The 12,977-nt window shown below is 46.4% G+C and overlaps 1 protein-coding gene and 1 pseudogene across 1 annotated transcript in view; one reads left to right on the forward strand and one right to left on the reverse strand.

Annotated features, from left to right (window-relative positions):
- The window catches only part of HERC2 (HECT and RLD domain containing E3 ubiquitin protein ligase 2), a 259,545-nt gene extending 246,837 nt beyond the window's left edge, over positions 1-12,708 (forward strand). Inside the window, exons 86-92 of the mRNA XM_006861873.1 lie at positions 7,083-7,224; positions 7,309-7,503; positions 9,310-9,422; positions 10,053-10,243; positions 10,620-10,725; positions 11,100-11,312; positions 12,436-12,708. Coding sequence (XP_006861935.1) covers positions 7,083-7,224; positions 7,309-7,503; positions 9,310-9,422; positions 10,053-10,243; positions 10,620-10,725; positions 11,100-11,312; positions 12,436-12,708 — 1,233 coding nt within the window. The remainder of the gene's footprint in view (positions 1-7,082; positions 7,225-7,308; positions 7,504-9,309; positions 9,423-10,052; positions 10,244-10,619; positions 10,726-11,099; positions 11,313-12,435) is intronic.
- Positions 2,213-5,637, reverse strand: LOC102830961 (annotated as a pseudogene).
- Positions 12,709-12,977: the final 269 nt, after the last annotated feature.

The raw sequence follows: 12,977 nt of genomic DNA on the forward strand, positions 1-12,977 counted from the left end.
CATTGGCTCTTGATCATATGCTACCTCTTGAAATGGTTGAACATTGACCATTTCTTTTGGTACAGTGACTCTCTGTATTTCTTCCATCTTGTTTTTTTTCTCTCCAGAATTGAAAATGAATTCAATGGGGGCAAAACAGGGCTGATTCAATTGTTTCCACTTTGCATCCTCTTTCAGATATATCCTGAGTAGATGAAAACTAGCTCAGATACTAAGACTTCCCCATTCTAATTCGGAGACTCAGCAATCCAGACTGAGTGTGAGGGGAATCTTTTTAGAGGAGTCAAATGAAGTAGGGAGGGGGATTCAAGGTGACAGTTTGTTAATTGCAGTCAATAGGCAAATCGGATGCATAAGCACAATAGTGAAGTGGTCCCACTTCCATCTTGAAGTTGGCTTCTCCAGGTCACATGTGCACCCTTTACTTCTGCTTGGTCTTCTGCTGGGCTGGTGCTGGAGTGACTGTTGAGAGACATGGCTCAGGTACCTTGGGGTAGCAGGGCTCAGGCACCTTGGGGTGGCAGGGTTCCTTGGTTTTGGGGACACATGGTTCTTGAGGTGGAGGCTGGCAAGGCTGTTTGACTTGCTGCTGCTGAAGCTGGGGGGTGGGATGCAGGGCTGCTTTTGCAGTCAAAGGTGGTTGGACCTGGTATGCAGAAAAGAACAGGTTGTCTTGTCTCTTGAGTCTGGTGTGGTATCCCCAGCCAGCTGTCCTTTTATACAATGAATGGGCCCTGCCTCAAGGAAATAGGATCTTTGTGGGTTGATCTGTTTTCATTCCTTATTTGTCAGCCATTGTTGTTGCTTTTAAAACTTTTATTATGAATTGAGTGATGGTTTACATGGGAGAACATCAGTTGTACACTCATCCTATCATATTTCATTTCATTGCAATGGTTACAGTCCCTTCCATGCATCACCATTCAATAGTATTATTTCTGTTTGTTTGTTTGTTTTTATGTATACAAAAGCACTCAGGAATATGTAAGAGTCCTCAACTAATCTCTCTCTTCACGCCTTCACCTCTGCCTCTATCTGTGGTGTCACTGCTTCTCTGGTTAGGGTCCCCCATTCCACTTGTGCTCTTCTCCCTTTATGGTCCTAGGGTCCTCTGTTCTTGGACTGTAAGATTAAGTCCCCCCTTTATGTCACAGACTTCTACCTTTACAGTTGAAACAATCACAATTAGTCATGATAACAATTACTTGTGAATCATAAAAATTTTATCACCATCTCCTTTCACCAGATTCATCTAGACAAGATGAAAAACTATTCAGTGGGGAGTCTACCTTCCCCCAGCACTCTGAAAATAAACACTTTCCCTCTTGAAAACTTGTAAGCCAGCCACTTTGTGCCTTTCTAGCCCCTCCTCCCCCAATTTAGGTAGCCAGTGTCTTAAGTTGCCTGTCCCTATCAACCGTGTGTACAGAGGGGATAGCATTGATGCTTGACGTGAAGACTCCTTCCTTTTCTTTCTTTTTTTTTTTTTGTCGTTTAAAACTTTTACTGTGGAAAAATAGGTATAACAAAAAGTTTACCAGCTTAACTTTTAATGATAAAAGGTTACTAGAATTAGATGAATCAACGATAAATAGGACAAAATATAATTTAGTCAGCATTTCTAAAATGTAGATTCTAACTCTTTTAAGTAGCATCCAAACAACAGCAAATGTTTGTTTGGGAGTGCTTTAGTCAGATGCAGTAATTTTAGGTAAGAACTTGGCAGATAAATGACAATAAGAGATTACAAAAAAAATTGACAAATACAGACTATCATTTTATTATAACAATAGATAAAGCAAATAACTTTAAATGTTCGTAACTACACTATATGACTGATGGTGTTATTCAGCTCACTCAAGTTTGAGAGAATCATTTAAAGAATTCTTGAAATTCAGTGACCTTCATATAAAGATAAGGGTTTGAAGTGCATATACATGTTTATGTTAAGAGCACATAAATTTTCACTTTCCTAACATTTACAGTTTTACCATTTTCATACATCCGCAATGAGTTAGAAGAGCTGGCACAGTTATATTATTTTGGCAGCATGCTTCAAAGGAAGCCGTTTTTAATAACGACTAACTGATAGGTAACTGATAGGTAGTTTTGATCTAATTCCTTTGTCCATTATAGCAAAAAGAACTTTCTTGCCTGGGCACCCAGTCCCACCCTCACAGTTGACAACACCCTCCTTGAAACAACAGGCTCTCTAGACAGCCATTTCCATTTTAATAGTCAGATATAGATTGTGTCCTTCAATCTGAAAGTCTTCAGATTTGAAATTATCAATTGTCTCAACTTTTCCAAGAGTGTTGAGCTTAGGGAAAGGTCTTGGTTCTCGCTGGAGCTGAACTTTCAAGGGCGCAATGTGATTCATGTAAGTATGTGCATCTCCCAAAGTATGTACAAAATCACCTGGTCTCAGGCCTATGATGTGTGCGATCATGTAGGTGAGCAGGGTGTAGCTGGCAATGTTGAAAGGCACCCCCAAACCCATGTCTCCTGACATCAGGTACAGCTGACAGGACAACCCACCGTTTACCACATAGAACTGGCAAAGGGCATGGCAGGGAGGCAGCACCATCTGAGGAAGGTCTTTTGGGTCCCAGGCAAACATGATGATTCTTCTGTCATCGGGGTTGGTTTTGACTGTGTCAGTAACCTTTTACAGCTGGTCCACTCCTTGACCTGAAATTATCTGAATTCATCTCTTTATATTCTGCCCCAAAATGCCTCCACTGAAAGCAATAAATTGGGCCTAAATCTCCTTTTTCACGGGTGGTGAATCCCAGGCTCTCCAAAAAGTCTCGAGACCCGTTGGCATCCCAGATCTTCACTTCCTTGGCAGACAGTTCTTTAGCATTGGTGGATCCCTTGATAAACCACAGCAACTCCTCCAAAACACCTTCCCAGAACACACACTTGGTTGTCAGCAGAGTAAACTCATACCTCAGGTTGTAACGTGCCTACATGCCAAACACAGACAGGTGGGGTGCCGGTGCCTGTGCGGTCCTCCTTCGTGACGCCGCAGCACAGGACGTGCTTGATCTGGCCCAGGTACTGCAGCTCGCCGTGGGGCCACAACGGCACAGGGCTCTTGTGCAGTCGGCTTCAGCGACTGTTCAGAGCCTACCATGGCAGGCATGGTGCAGAGGTGAGGAGCAGGGCCTCCTTCCATATTCTTTTGATGTTTTCTCCATTGTTGAATGTTGCAAGTCAAGGCTTGAATTTGTTCAGTTTTCTCAGCTTGAGAAATGTTGAGCGTACTCTTCCCTTTTTGTTTTCTTACTCCAGGTCTTTGCACATTTCATTATAGTATTTGACTTTCTCTTCTAAAGCTGCCTTTTGAAATTTTCTGTTCAGGTCTCTTACCTCCTCAATTCTTTCATTTGCTTTAGCATCTCTACAGTGGAGAGCAAGTTTCAGAGACTCATGTGACATCTATTTTGGTCTTTTCCTTCTTTCTTTTTAATGACCTTTTGCTTTCTTCTCGTTTGATGTTCCTGCTGTGATCCCACAACACTTCTTGTCTTTGGTCTTTAGTGTCTAATGCAGTAAATCTGTTCTTCAGATGATCTGTAAATTGCAGTGGGATATGTACACAGTCATATTTTGGCTTTGTGAATTTGTCTTAATTTTCATCAGCTTCATCCTGAACTTAATAGAGTAATTGATGGTCTGTTCCACAGTCTGTCCATGGACTTGTTTTAGCTGATGATATGAAGCTTTTACTCTGGTCTTCCACAGATGGAATCAGTTTGATTTCTGTGTATTCCATGAAATGAGATCCATGTGTATAGTCATCTTTTATGTTGTTTAAAAAGGGTGTTTGCAGTGGAAAAGTCATTGGTCTTGGAAAATTTTATCATGTCATCTCCAGTATCATTTCTATCACCAAGGCCATATTTTTCAACTACTTATCCTTCCTTTTTGTTTCCAACCTTTGCATTCCAATCACCAGTAATTATCAATACTTCTTGATTGCATGTTTGATCAATTTCAGACTGAAGAAATTGGTAGAATTCTTCAATTTCATCATCACTGAATTTAGTGGTTGTTGCATACATTTGAATAATAGTGGTATTAACTGGTCTTCCTTGTAGGTATATGAATATTTTCCTATCAGTGTTGTACTTCATGACTGATCATGATATGTCCTTAGTGGTAATGAATGCAACTCCGTTCCTCTTCAATTTGTCATTCCCAAATAGTTGTTGTTAGGTGTCATGGAGTGGTACCAACACATAGCAACGCTATGCACAACAGAACAGAACACTGCCCAGTCCTGTGGCAACCTCACAGTTGTTGCCACACTTAAGCCCATTGATGCTGCCATTTGCCAGTCCTTCTTGCTAGGGGTCTTCCTCTTTTTCTCTGACCCTCCACGTTACTAAACATGAGATCCTTCTCCAGCGACTTGTCTCTCCTGACAATATGTCCAAAGTATGAGAGACAAAGTTTGGCCATCCTGGCCTCCAAGGAGCATTCTGACTACACTACACAGATCTGTTGGTTCTTTGGGCAGCCCATGGTACTTTCAATATTCTCCTCCAGCACCGTAACTCAAAAGCATCAATTCTTCTGTGGTCTTCCTTATTCACTGTGCAGCTTTCACATGCGTATGAGGTTATTGAAAATACCATGGTTTGGGTCAGGAGCACCTTAATCCTCAAGCTGATATCTTTGCTCCTCACAACACTTGAAAAAGGTCTTGTGCAGCAGATTTGCCTAATGTAATATGTTGTTATGATTTCTTGACTGTTGCTTCCTTGAGTGTTGATAGTTGATCCAAGAAGAATGACGTCCTGGACAACATCAATCCCAAATATAGACCATGTGATTATCTGATTCAAAAGGACCATTATGAATCCATTTCATCTAACTAATGCCTGGACATCAAGGTTCATGTGTTTCATTTCATTTTTGATCGTTTCTGATTTTCCAGGTTCATACTTCGTACCTTCCATCTTCTGATTATTAATGGCTCTTTGAAGTTATTTCTCTTCATTTTGAATTTTGCCCCATCAGTAAATGGAGGTCTAGAAGGCTTTACTCCATTCATGTTATCACGGTCAACTGTACTTTGAGGAGGCAACTCTTTCCTAGTCGTAATTTGAGTGTCTTCTAACCTGAGGGGCTCATCTTCTGATGCTGACAGTGTTCACTGCTATTCATCAGGTTTTCAGTGACTAAATATTTGGAAGTGGTCTGTGTCTTTTTCTTCCTAGTCTGTTTTCGTCTGGAAGCTCAGCTGAAACTTGTCTACTTCGGGTGAACCTGTTAACGTTGAAAATACCTGTGACATAGCTTCCAGAATGATTGCAACAGGCAAGCTAGCAGTGTGACAGACATACTGACAGACGAGTGGTGGAAGTTTCAGAGGAGGTTACTTTTACTCAGGACATTGTGCTCTTCTAAAGCTAAACATTAAAGTAGAAATTTTTTTTGACAAAAACTAGACATAGGATAAAAACACTCAATGAATCCAAGTTAAACTCAAGACAAGAAGTACCGAGCTGAACCAGACCATGAGTAGGCCCCTGTTTCTGGCTTCTGCCTTTCCCAGCCACTGCCACCACCTGCCTCCTCCCAGAAATGGAAAGTCCTAGAAATGCTACCTACAACGTGGGCCATGTTCCTAGATGCTTTTTTGTTTATTTGTTTTGGATTTGAATTAGCTTTACAACAGGATATGAAAAACACTGCATATAAAATAACTTTAATTGCCTTAAAATTGCAGAATTAATGTGTGCTCATTTCTGAAAAATCAGGAAATATAGATTAAAGACAAATTAAAAATCAGTTAATCCACCTGTGAATGACCGGCCCAGCGTCTCCTCTTGGTTGTGTTGCCTGTGCCCTCACAGGATGAGCCACACCGCTGCCAGGACTTGTCATTCCTCACACTGCAGCTGCTATGACACTGTAGACACAGTCCTTCATCTCTGGAGCTTGGTTTCCTGTGAGCGTCCTGTGTACCGTAGACACTGACCGCAGCATGTGGCTGAGGCTGCACTGTTGAGCAGTGTGTGGCATGTAGCCAAGTTGTTTCCACAGAAACCCACTACCGTTACTGGTGTCACTGTTCAGCATTACAATGTGAACACAGTGTTGTGATGGTGCTGATGTGTAGTGTCAGGAGCATCGCTGCTCACATTCACCTGTAACTCAGAGAAGTTGAATGATGAGACTTCCGCTTGTTACTGTTATGTGCCATGGAGTTGGTTCTGACTTGATAGCGACCCTGTACAGGGTTTCCGAGGTTATAAATCTTTACTGTAGCAGAATGCCTCATCTTTCTCCCTCGGAACAGCTGATAGTTTCCAACTGCTGACCCTGAGGTTTGCAGCCCGATTCGTAACCACTACGCTACCAGAGCTCCTTCTGAGACTTCAACTAGAGGGTTCCATATAAAACGCACGTTCCTGTGATTGCATCTCTCTTCAGCGTTTCATTGTGACTTGGTTTTTGCCATCATTACAGTGGCTGTGACACACAGCCTGGTCAGAGGCTCACCAGCCCTTCATTGATCTTCTCAGAGGTCTTTGTGTAGGATGAGAATTGTTGGGGAGGACCTACAGGGCTTCCAAGGAGAAGCTGGTGAGTTTGAACAGCCAGCCTTGCAGTTCAAACTGACCTTAGGGTCTAGTGCTCACTCTGTGGTGCCACACTAGGATCCGATTTGTTACATCATTGGAGGTCCCAGTCAGTCAGTGAGGTCATGGTGGAGTGCTGATGCCTAGCCTCTCTCAGGCCAGAACCTTGTGGACTGTGTGTCATTCATGACCACCTTGGAAGTGCGAGTTGCCTGCCTTTTGCCAACAAAGCCATTGAGGAGGAAGCCCCGTTTCTTCCTACAACACATAATGGTTCTATAGAGCAAGTAAGTGCCCAGCCTGGCTCATGTCCACGGCTTCCCCCAGCTCTAGTCAGTGCCACAGGGAATGAAGGGTAAAGGGTAACGCACTGCTTGCCATGAGCTGGGGGTCACCTGTACCTGCCCGTCTCACTGCAAACCTGGACCGGCGGTGGGGCTGTGTGCTGGCTGCTGCAGCTCTTTCATGTTTTCCTTTTTCTAGGTCAAACGTTCACGGAGTAAAGGAGGGCTGGCGGGCCCTGATGGCACCAAGTCGGTTTTTGGGCAGATGTGTGGCAAAATGAGTGCGTTTAGTCCAGACAGCCTCCTCCTTCCACACCGAGTCTGGAAAGTCAAGTTTGTAGGTAAGCCCTTCATCCGTGTCCTGACGGGCCTGTGAGTCCCGTAGTGTCCCTGGTCAGTGAGTGGCTGGTCTCCTTTCCCTTGAGGTGAGTCCGTGGATGACTGCGGCGGTGGCTACAGCGAGTCCATAGCTGAGATCTGCGAGGAGCTCCAGAATGGCCTTACCCCGCTTCTCATCGTGACGCCCAATGGCAGAGACGAGTCTGGCGCCAACCGCGACTGCTACCTGCTCAGCCCTGCTGCCCGGGCACCCTTGCACACGAGCATGTTCCGCTTCCTAGGTAGGTGCTTGCTGGGCTGGCTGGGGTGCCGTTTCTGTATACATCATCGATTTCATGGTGGTTTTGGTTGAGAATCTGCACAGTGGAACACACACCCGCTCAGCAGTCTCTCCGTGTAAATGAATTGACGCTGATCACACTCTGAGCTGCGCAGTCATTATCACACTCCTCTGAGTTGTTCTTCCCTGCTCACATAAACCGCTGTCCCCCGAGTTTGCTAAGTTTCCAAGTTATCAGTATGATTCTGCATACAGAGGTCTTAAGAAAGCACAACGCTCACGACAGATACTCTCTGTTGAGCTCAACTGTTGTCTGGTTTTAAGACGACTTCGAGGGGCTGTATTTGGTTTGAGGTTTAAAGATGGTCTCAGAGCAGTCATTTCAGAGATTCATCCCCTGCCACTCCAGCAAGCCTGCTCTCCCGTGCTTACCTTTTTTCCTGGTTTGGCCTTGTTAGAGACCAGTGATATGGTCCTGGTATGGCTCTGTGGGCTATGCACTAAACCACATGGTTAGTTTGAACCACAAGGCCACTGGTTCAAACTCACCAGCTGCCCCTTGGAAACCTTATACAGCAGGAGTAGGGAACATATGGCCTGTGGCCCATACAAGGCCTATGAAATCATTTGGCCTGGCCCTGCCAAGGTAACTGCAGTTCCAGCCATCACATTATAGCAGGCTAATTTTTTTTTTTAACGCTTTGTTGTGAATTACGTGGTAGTTTACATGGGAGAACATTAGCTTCACATTGATCCCATTGTATATCGTGTTCTTGCCATGGTTCCAATCCCCTCCATGCATCATCCACCAACTAAAGGTTATATGCCGCAGGCTTGCCTCCCCAGGTTGTCAGCACACAGCCCCTCTCCCTCCCTGAGTCTAGAGTCCCCAGCCACTCCATCTCACCACGTCATCATCTCTGCCTCCATCTCTGGCATCACTGCTTCTCTGGATAGGGTTCTGTTCTCCGCTCTTCTCCCTTGATGGTCCCAAGGGCCTGTGCAAAGTTAATCACTCCCCTCCCTTTGCCACAAAACGTCTACCTTTACATTTCCTACCCTTACAATCAGTTCGCAGGCTAATTTTTAAGTTGGTAATATTGTATGGTCCCTAAATGATGTTATAAATATCCAAGTGGCTGTTGGCAGAAAAAAGATTCCCCATCCTGCTATTCAGGGTCGCAGTGAGTTGAAACCTACTCAGTGGCACTTGCAACAAACAACAACACTTACTTTGCCCAAGTGTTTCCTTTTGTTGACTTTGTCTTACTACAGGTGTGCACTGAGTGGCTCCACGCCCTGTGTAGGCGGGACCGCAGAGAAGAAAGCCCCGCCTCTTTTATTCCTAATCTCCTGGGGTATTTGAGGAGAGAAGCTGCGGTGTTGGTTAGAGGATCAGAAATCCAGTGTTTCTGTATTCTCTTTCTCACTTTCAGGGTCCTTCACCTGACTGGGGGGAGCTTGTTACCCAGCCCCACAATGCCTCTTGCATCTTAGGGCTCTGGGTGGAGCCACTGCTGTAATTGCTTGTTGTACCATCATATAAATACTGACTTGATTCTCTTTAGGCAACCTCTGTTGGAGGAAAAACGAGACAAGGTTTCTAACATGAAGTAGCACTTTGATAATAATTAGAGACTGGACCTGTAGGAATAAATGGAGAGTTTAGAACATGCATGGGCCCTTCAGTGGCTGTTACTTATGTCTGAGTAACATAGAGTTGCTGGGACCTCAGTAGAGCTGAGTCTGTACTGGACTTCATAGTTGGTCACGAGTGATGTGTGTCCTTTGTGTTCTGAATGACCAGGTGTATTACTGGGCATTGCCATCCGTACTGGGAGTCCACTCAGCCTGAGCCTTGCAGAGCCCGTCTGGAAACAGCTGGCCGGGATGAGCCTCACCATTGCTGACCTCAGTGAGGTAACCCGCCTGCCGTTGGTCTGCACCGTGCCCCCCACCCCCACCCCACTGGGGACATGGAGCAGAGTGTATGTGTGAAGGGGTGAGGTCCCCACACTCTGTCTTTCAGGACCCTTTGAGGCCCATACAGCTGGCCAGGAGGCCCCAGTTGAAGTAGCCGAGGGTTCTGTCACCGTTAGTCTTGTTGCTGTGCACCTCACCAGGTCTGGTGACACAGCATCTTGTCAGACAAGACAAGTAGCTGCTTTTCTTGTGAGGAACTGCGTTTGGGGAGGTTCCTAGAGCAGAGGTGGGGCCCTTCCTGCCTGCATGGCGCTTTCTGTGGCACCACATCTGTACAGGGATTTCTTCGTTTACCAGGCGTGTGCTGCTGTAGAGGGTAAACATCAGGTTTAATTGCAAGGTCAGCAATTCAAACCCAGCAGCCGCTCCGGGAGAACCTTGGAACCTTCCCCAGGTTGGCTGTGACTCAGAGTCCACTTACAGCCGTGGGTTCACACCTCCTTAGAGGCTAATATAAGATGCTGCTCTGAGCTGCTGACACACACCTCGGCCCCTCACGCCCCATCTTGGAGAAGTGTGGGACTCGGCTCCTTCCAGCTTAGCACAGGGGCCGTCTCTCCTTCAAAGGTGGACAAAGATTTTATCCCTGGCCTCATGTACATCCGTGACAACGAGGCGACCTCGGCGGAGTTTGAGGCCATGAGTCTGCCCTTCACAGTTCCCAGTGCAAGTGGCCAGGACATCCAGTTGAGCTCCAAGCACACGCACATCACCCTGGACAACCGGGCAGAGTATGGCCGCCTGGCCATGAACTATAGGTTCGTGGGCTTTTCGTCTGGTGTTCACTCAGATGCATAATGCCTTCCTGGGGGCCCCGACGGGGAGAGCGGGGCTGTGGACGGTTGGGGTGGCAGTGGGTTTGTTCCTGTGTCTGACTGAGGCCAGTCTCTGAGTTCCTGCCGCAGCATCAGAAGTCCTGAGCATGACTAGTGTCATGGCAGGCTCTTGGTCCCAGGATATGATGCAGGCTCAAAGCGCTGGGACAGGCACAAGTCTGGGCTCCGTCCTGGGTCCATGTCAGGATTGAGGGTGGGGTCTTAGAATGTGTGTCTGCCGGTCTGGTAAATGATGTCCCACGAGAAGCACTGTGGGTCTGCATCACAACAGAGATGTGAAGTGAGTGGTTTCTTTCAGACTCCATGAGTTTGACGAGCAGGTGGCTGCTGTTCGGGAAGGAATGGCCCGTGTGGTGCCTGTGCCCCTCCTCTCGCTGTTCACTGGATATGAACTGGAGACCATGGTATGTTAACTTCCCTCTGGACTTGTGGGGTGGGGACTGCCCTCTGCAGCAGCGCCACTCGAGAGCTTCCTCCTCCACTTGGAAGTCTAAGATGATCATGCGTGCTTACTGAATTCCAAGCACACTTGCAGCATGCTTGTGCTCTCTCCTCACTCCTATGCTCCCCGCCCTTTCACCACACTGCCTGCAAAAAGGCCCAGGTGCCCTGGGGTGTCCAGGACCTACCAAGTCAGGCAGAACCAGCCCTTCCGGACATTCTGAGACCACACCCCTCCTCAGAAGGGCCTCAGTGGAAAGAAAACATGGGAGGCCCTCTGCTGCAGATGGAAAGGTTGGGCCGTGTCATCCGGCCCTGACCAAGTGCTCTTCTGCAGGTCTGTGGCAGCCCTGACATCCCGCTGCATCTCTTAAAGTCTGTGGCTACCTACAAAGGAGTCGAACCCTCTGCACCCCTGGTCCAGTGGTTCTGGGAGGTGATGGAAGCCTTCTCCAATACGGAGCGCTCTCTCTTCCTGCGTTTTGTGTGGGGTCGGACCAGGCTCCCCAGGACCATCGCTGACTTCCGTGGCCGAGACTTTGTCATCCAGGTATGCAACAATGCTCGCTGACTGTGCCCACGCTCACGGTGCTGTGTGCACCGCTGTGGGGAGAGGCACACAGCCCTGCAGCAGACTGGGTTGCTGTCTTTACTGAAATGAAATAACAAATACCTAACTGATTTCATTTGATGGCTCAAATTTTTATGAATACAGAATCTTGTTCCTTTACTGATCTTGAGTACCATTACTGACTTTGAAAAATTATCTGACCGTCATCAGAATATGCCTGTTTTTTTCTGGACCTGGAGCACATGTGGTATATAAAGCAGTTTTGTTTTTCCACCAGTTGAACTGGAATGAATGACAGTAATATGAGACCTACCACAAAAAAAATCAGAAAGCTTATCAGACTGAAAACAAGAATTTTTCTCTGGCCCTGACCTAGTCCTGTCTAGAATCAGACTCTTTTGACCTGCTGGGCTCTTTAAGTTAAGGGATATGGTGTTCCTGCCCCTAGTGTCTCTCTCCTGAAGCGCTCTGTTGTCTTGTCCTGTAAGAGTTCCCCGGCCGTGCCAAGAGACTGGACTGGGGTGCAGTGCCCACTGTCCCCAGTGCACTGTTAGGATTTGGAATGGGCACTTTTCCAGGCTCAACCTGGTCTGAGCTTTTGGCTGGCTTAGGAAAGCAATCATCTTTCAGGGAGATCTCTGACCGTCCGTATGGTTTTTCTTTTAAAAGTTGGTAATTCCTAACTCTTTGCTCACAATTCTGCTGGCTTCTTACTATCTTAATTCACGGTGGCAGAAGGTAAGCTGATGAATTCACCAGCACCTCCTTGTGTGGGCCAGAGCCCATTACCTTCACCTGTCCCCTCTTTTCCCAGGTTCTGGCAGGAGAGCTGGGTTCCCACGTGTGTCATCAGAGGATGGATGAAACCACTGAGTCTCAGTATTAATTAGTAAACAGGAATCATAATGACCAATTGCTGTATCTTACTCTAATCGTATTAATGTTTTACTTCTGTTTATATTTCTAAAACTGGTAAAATTAAGCCAACAACATGATGATTTATTTTTTGGGTGTCGGTAGTCTGTTGTACCTAATAAAATGGATCTGCAGTCTGACCTGTCTTTGTACCTATACCCCTGACTATTTAATGTTTCCCCAACAGGTATTGGACAAATACAACCCCCCGGACCATTTTCTTCCTGAATCGTACACGTGTTTCTTTTTGCTGAAGTTGCCCAGGTACTCCTGTAAACAGGTGCTGGAGGAAAAACTGAAATACGCCATCCACTTTTGCAAATCAATTGACACGGATGATTATGCTCGCATAGCCCTGACCGGGGAGCCGGCTGCCAACGACAGCAGCGACGATTCCGATAATGAAGATGGAGATTCTTTTGCCTCTGACTCCACACAAGATTATCTGACAGGACACTAGGATGAAGGAATCCATCAAAAAGAGACTGAGAGCCATGAGCCAAGCACCGTGCAACTCAGACCACAGAGGATCGGGTGCATGTGCTGGGAAATACCGTCTCTACGTGTGAGGAAGGGAGAGCAGGAGACTGGGATTGACCGTGAGCAGAATGATGGCTGGCAGTCAGCTTTGGATACGTAACGTTGATGTTTGAGACTCACAATGGTCACCTTGCCCCTAATGCTGCATTACACGTAGGACTTCTGTGTTTACTACAGTGTGTAAATGTT

This window comes from Chrysochloris asiatica, unplaced genomic scaffold, assembly GCF_000296735.1.
Source record: "Chrysochloris asiatica unplaced genomic scaffold, ChrAsi1.0 scaffold00044, whole genome shotgun sequence".
Classification (NCBI taxonomy): Eukaryota; Metazoa; Chordata; class Mammalia; order Afrosoricida; family Chrysochloridae; genus Chrysochloris; species Chrysochloris asiatica.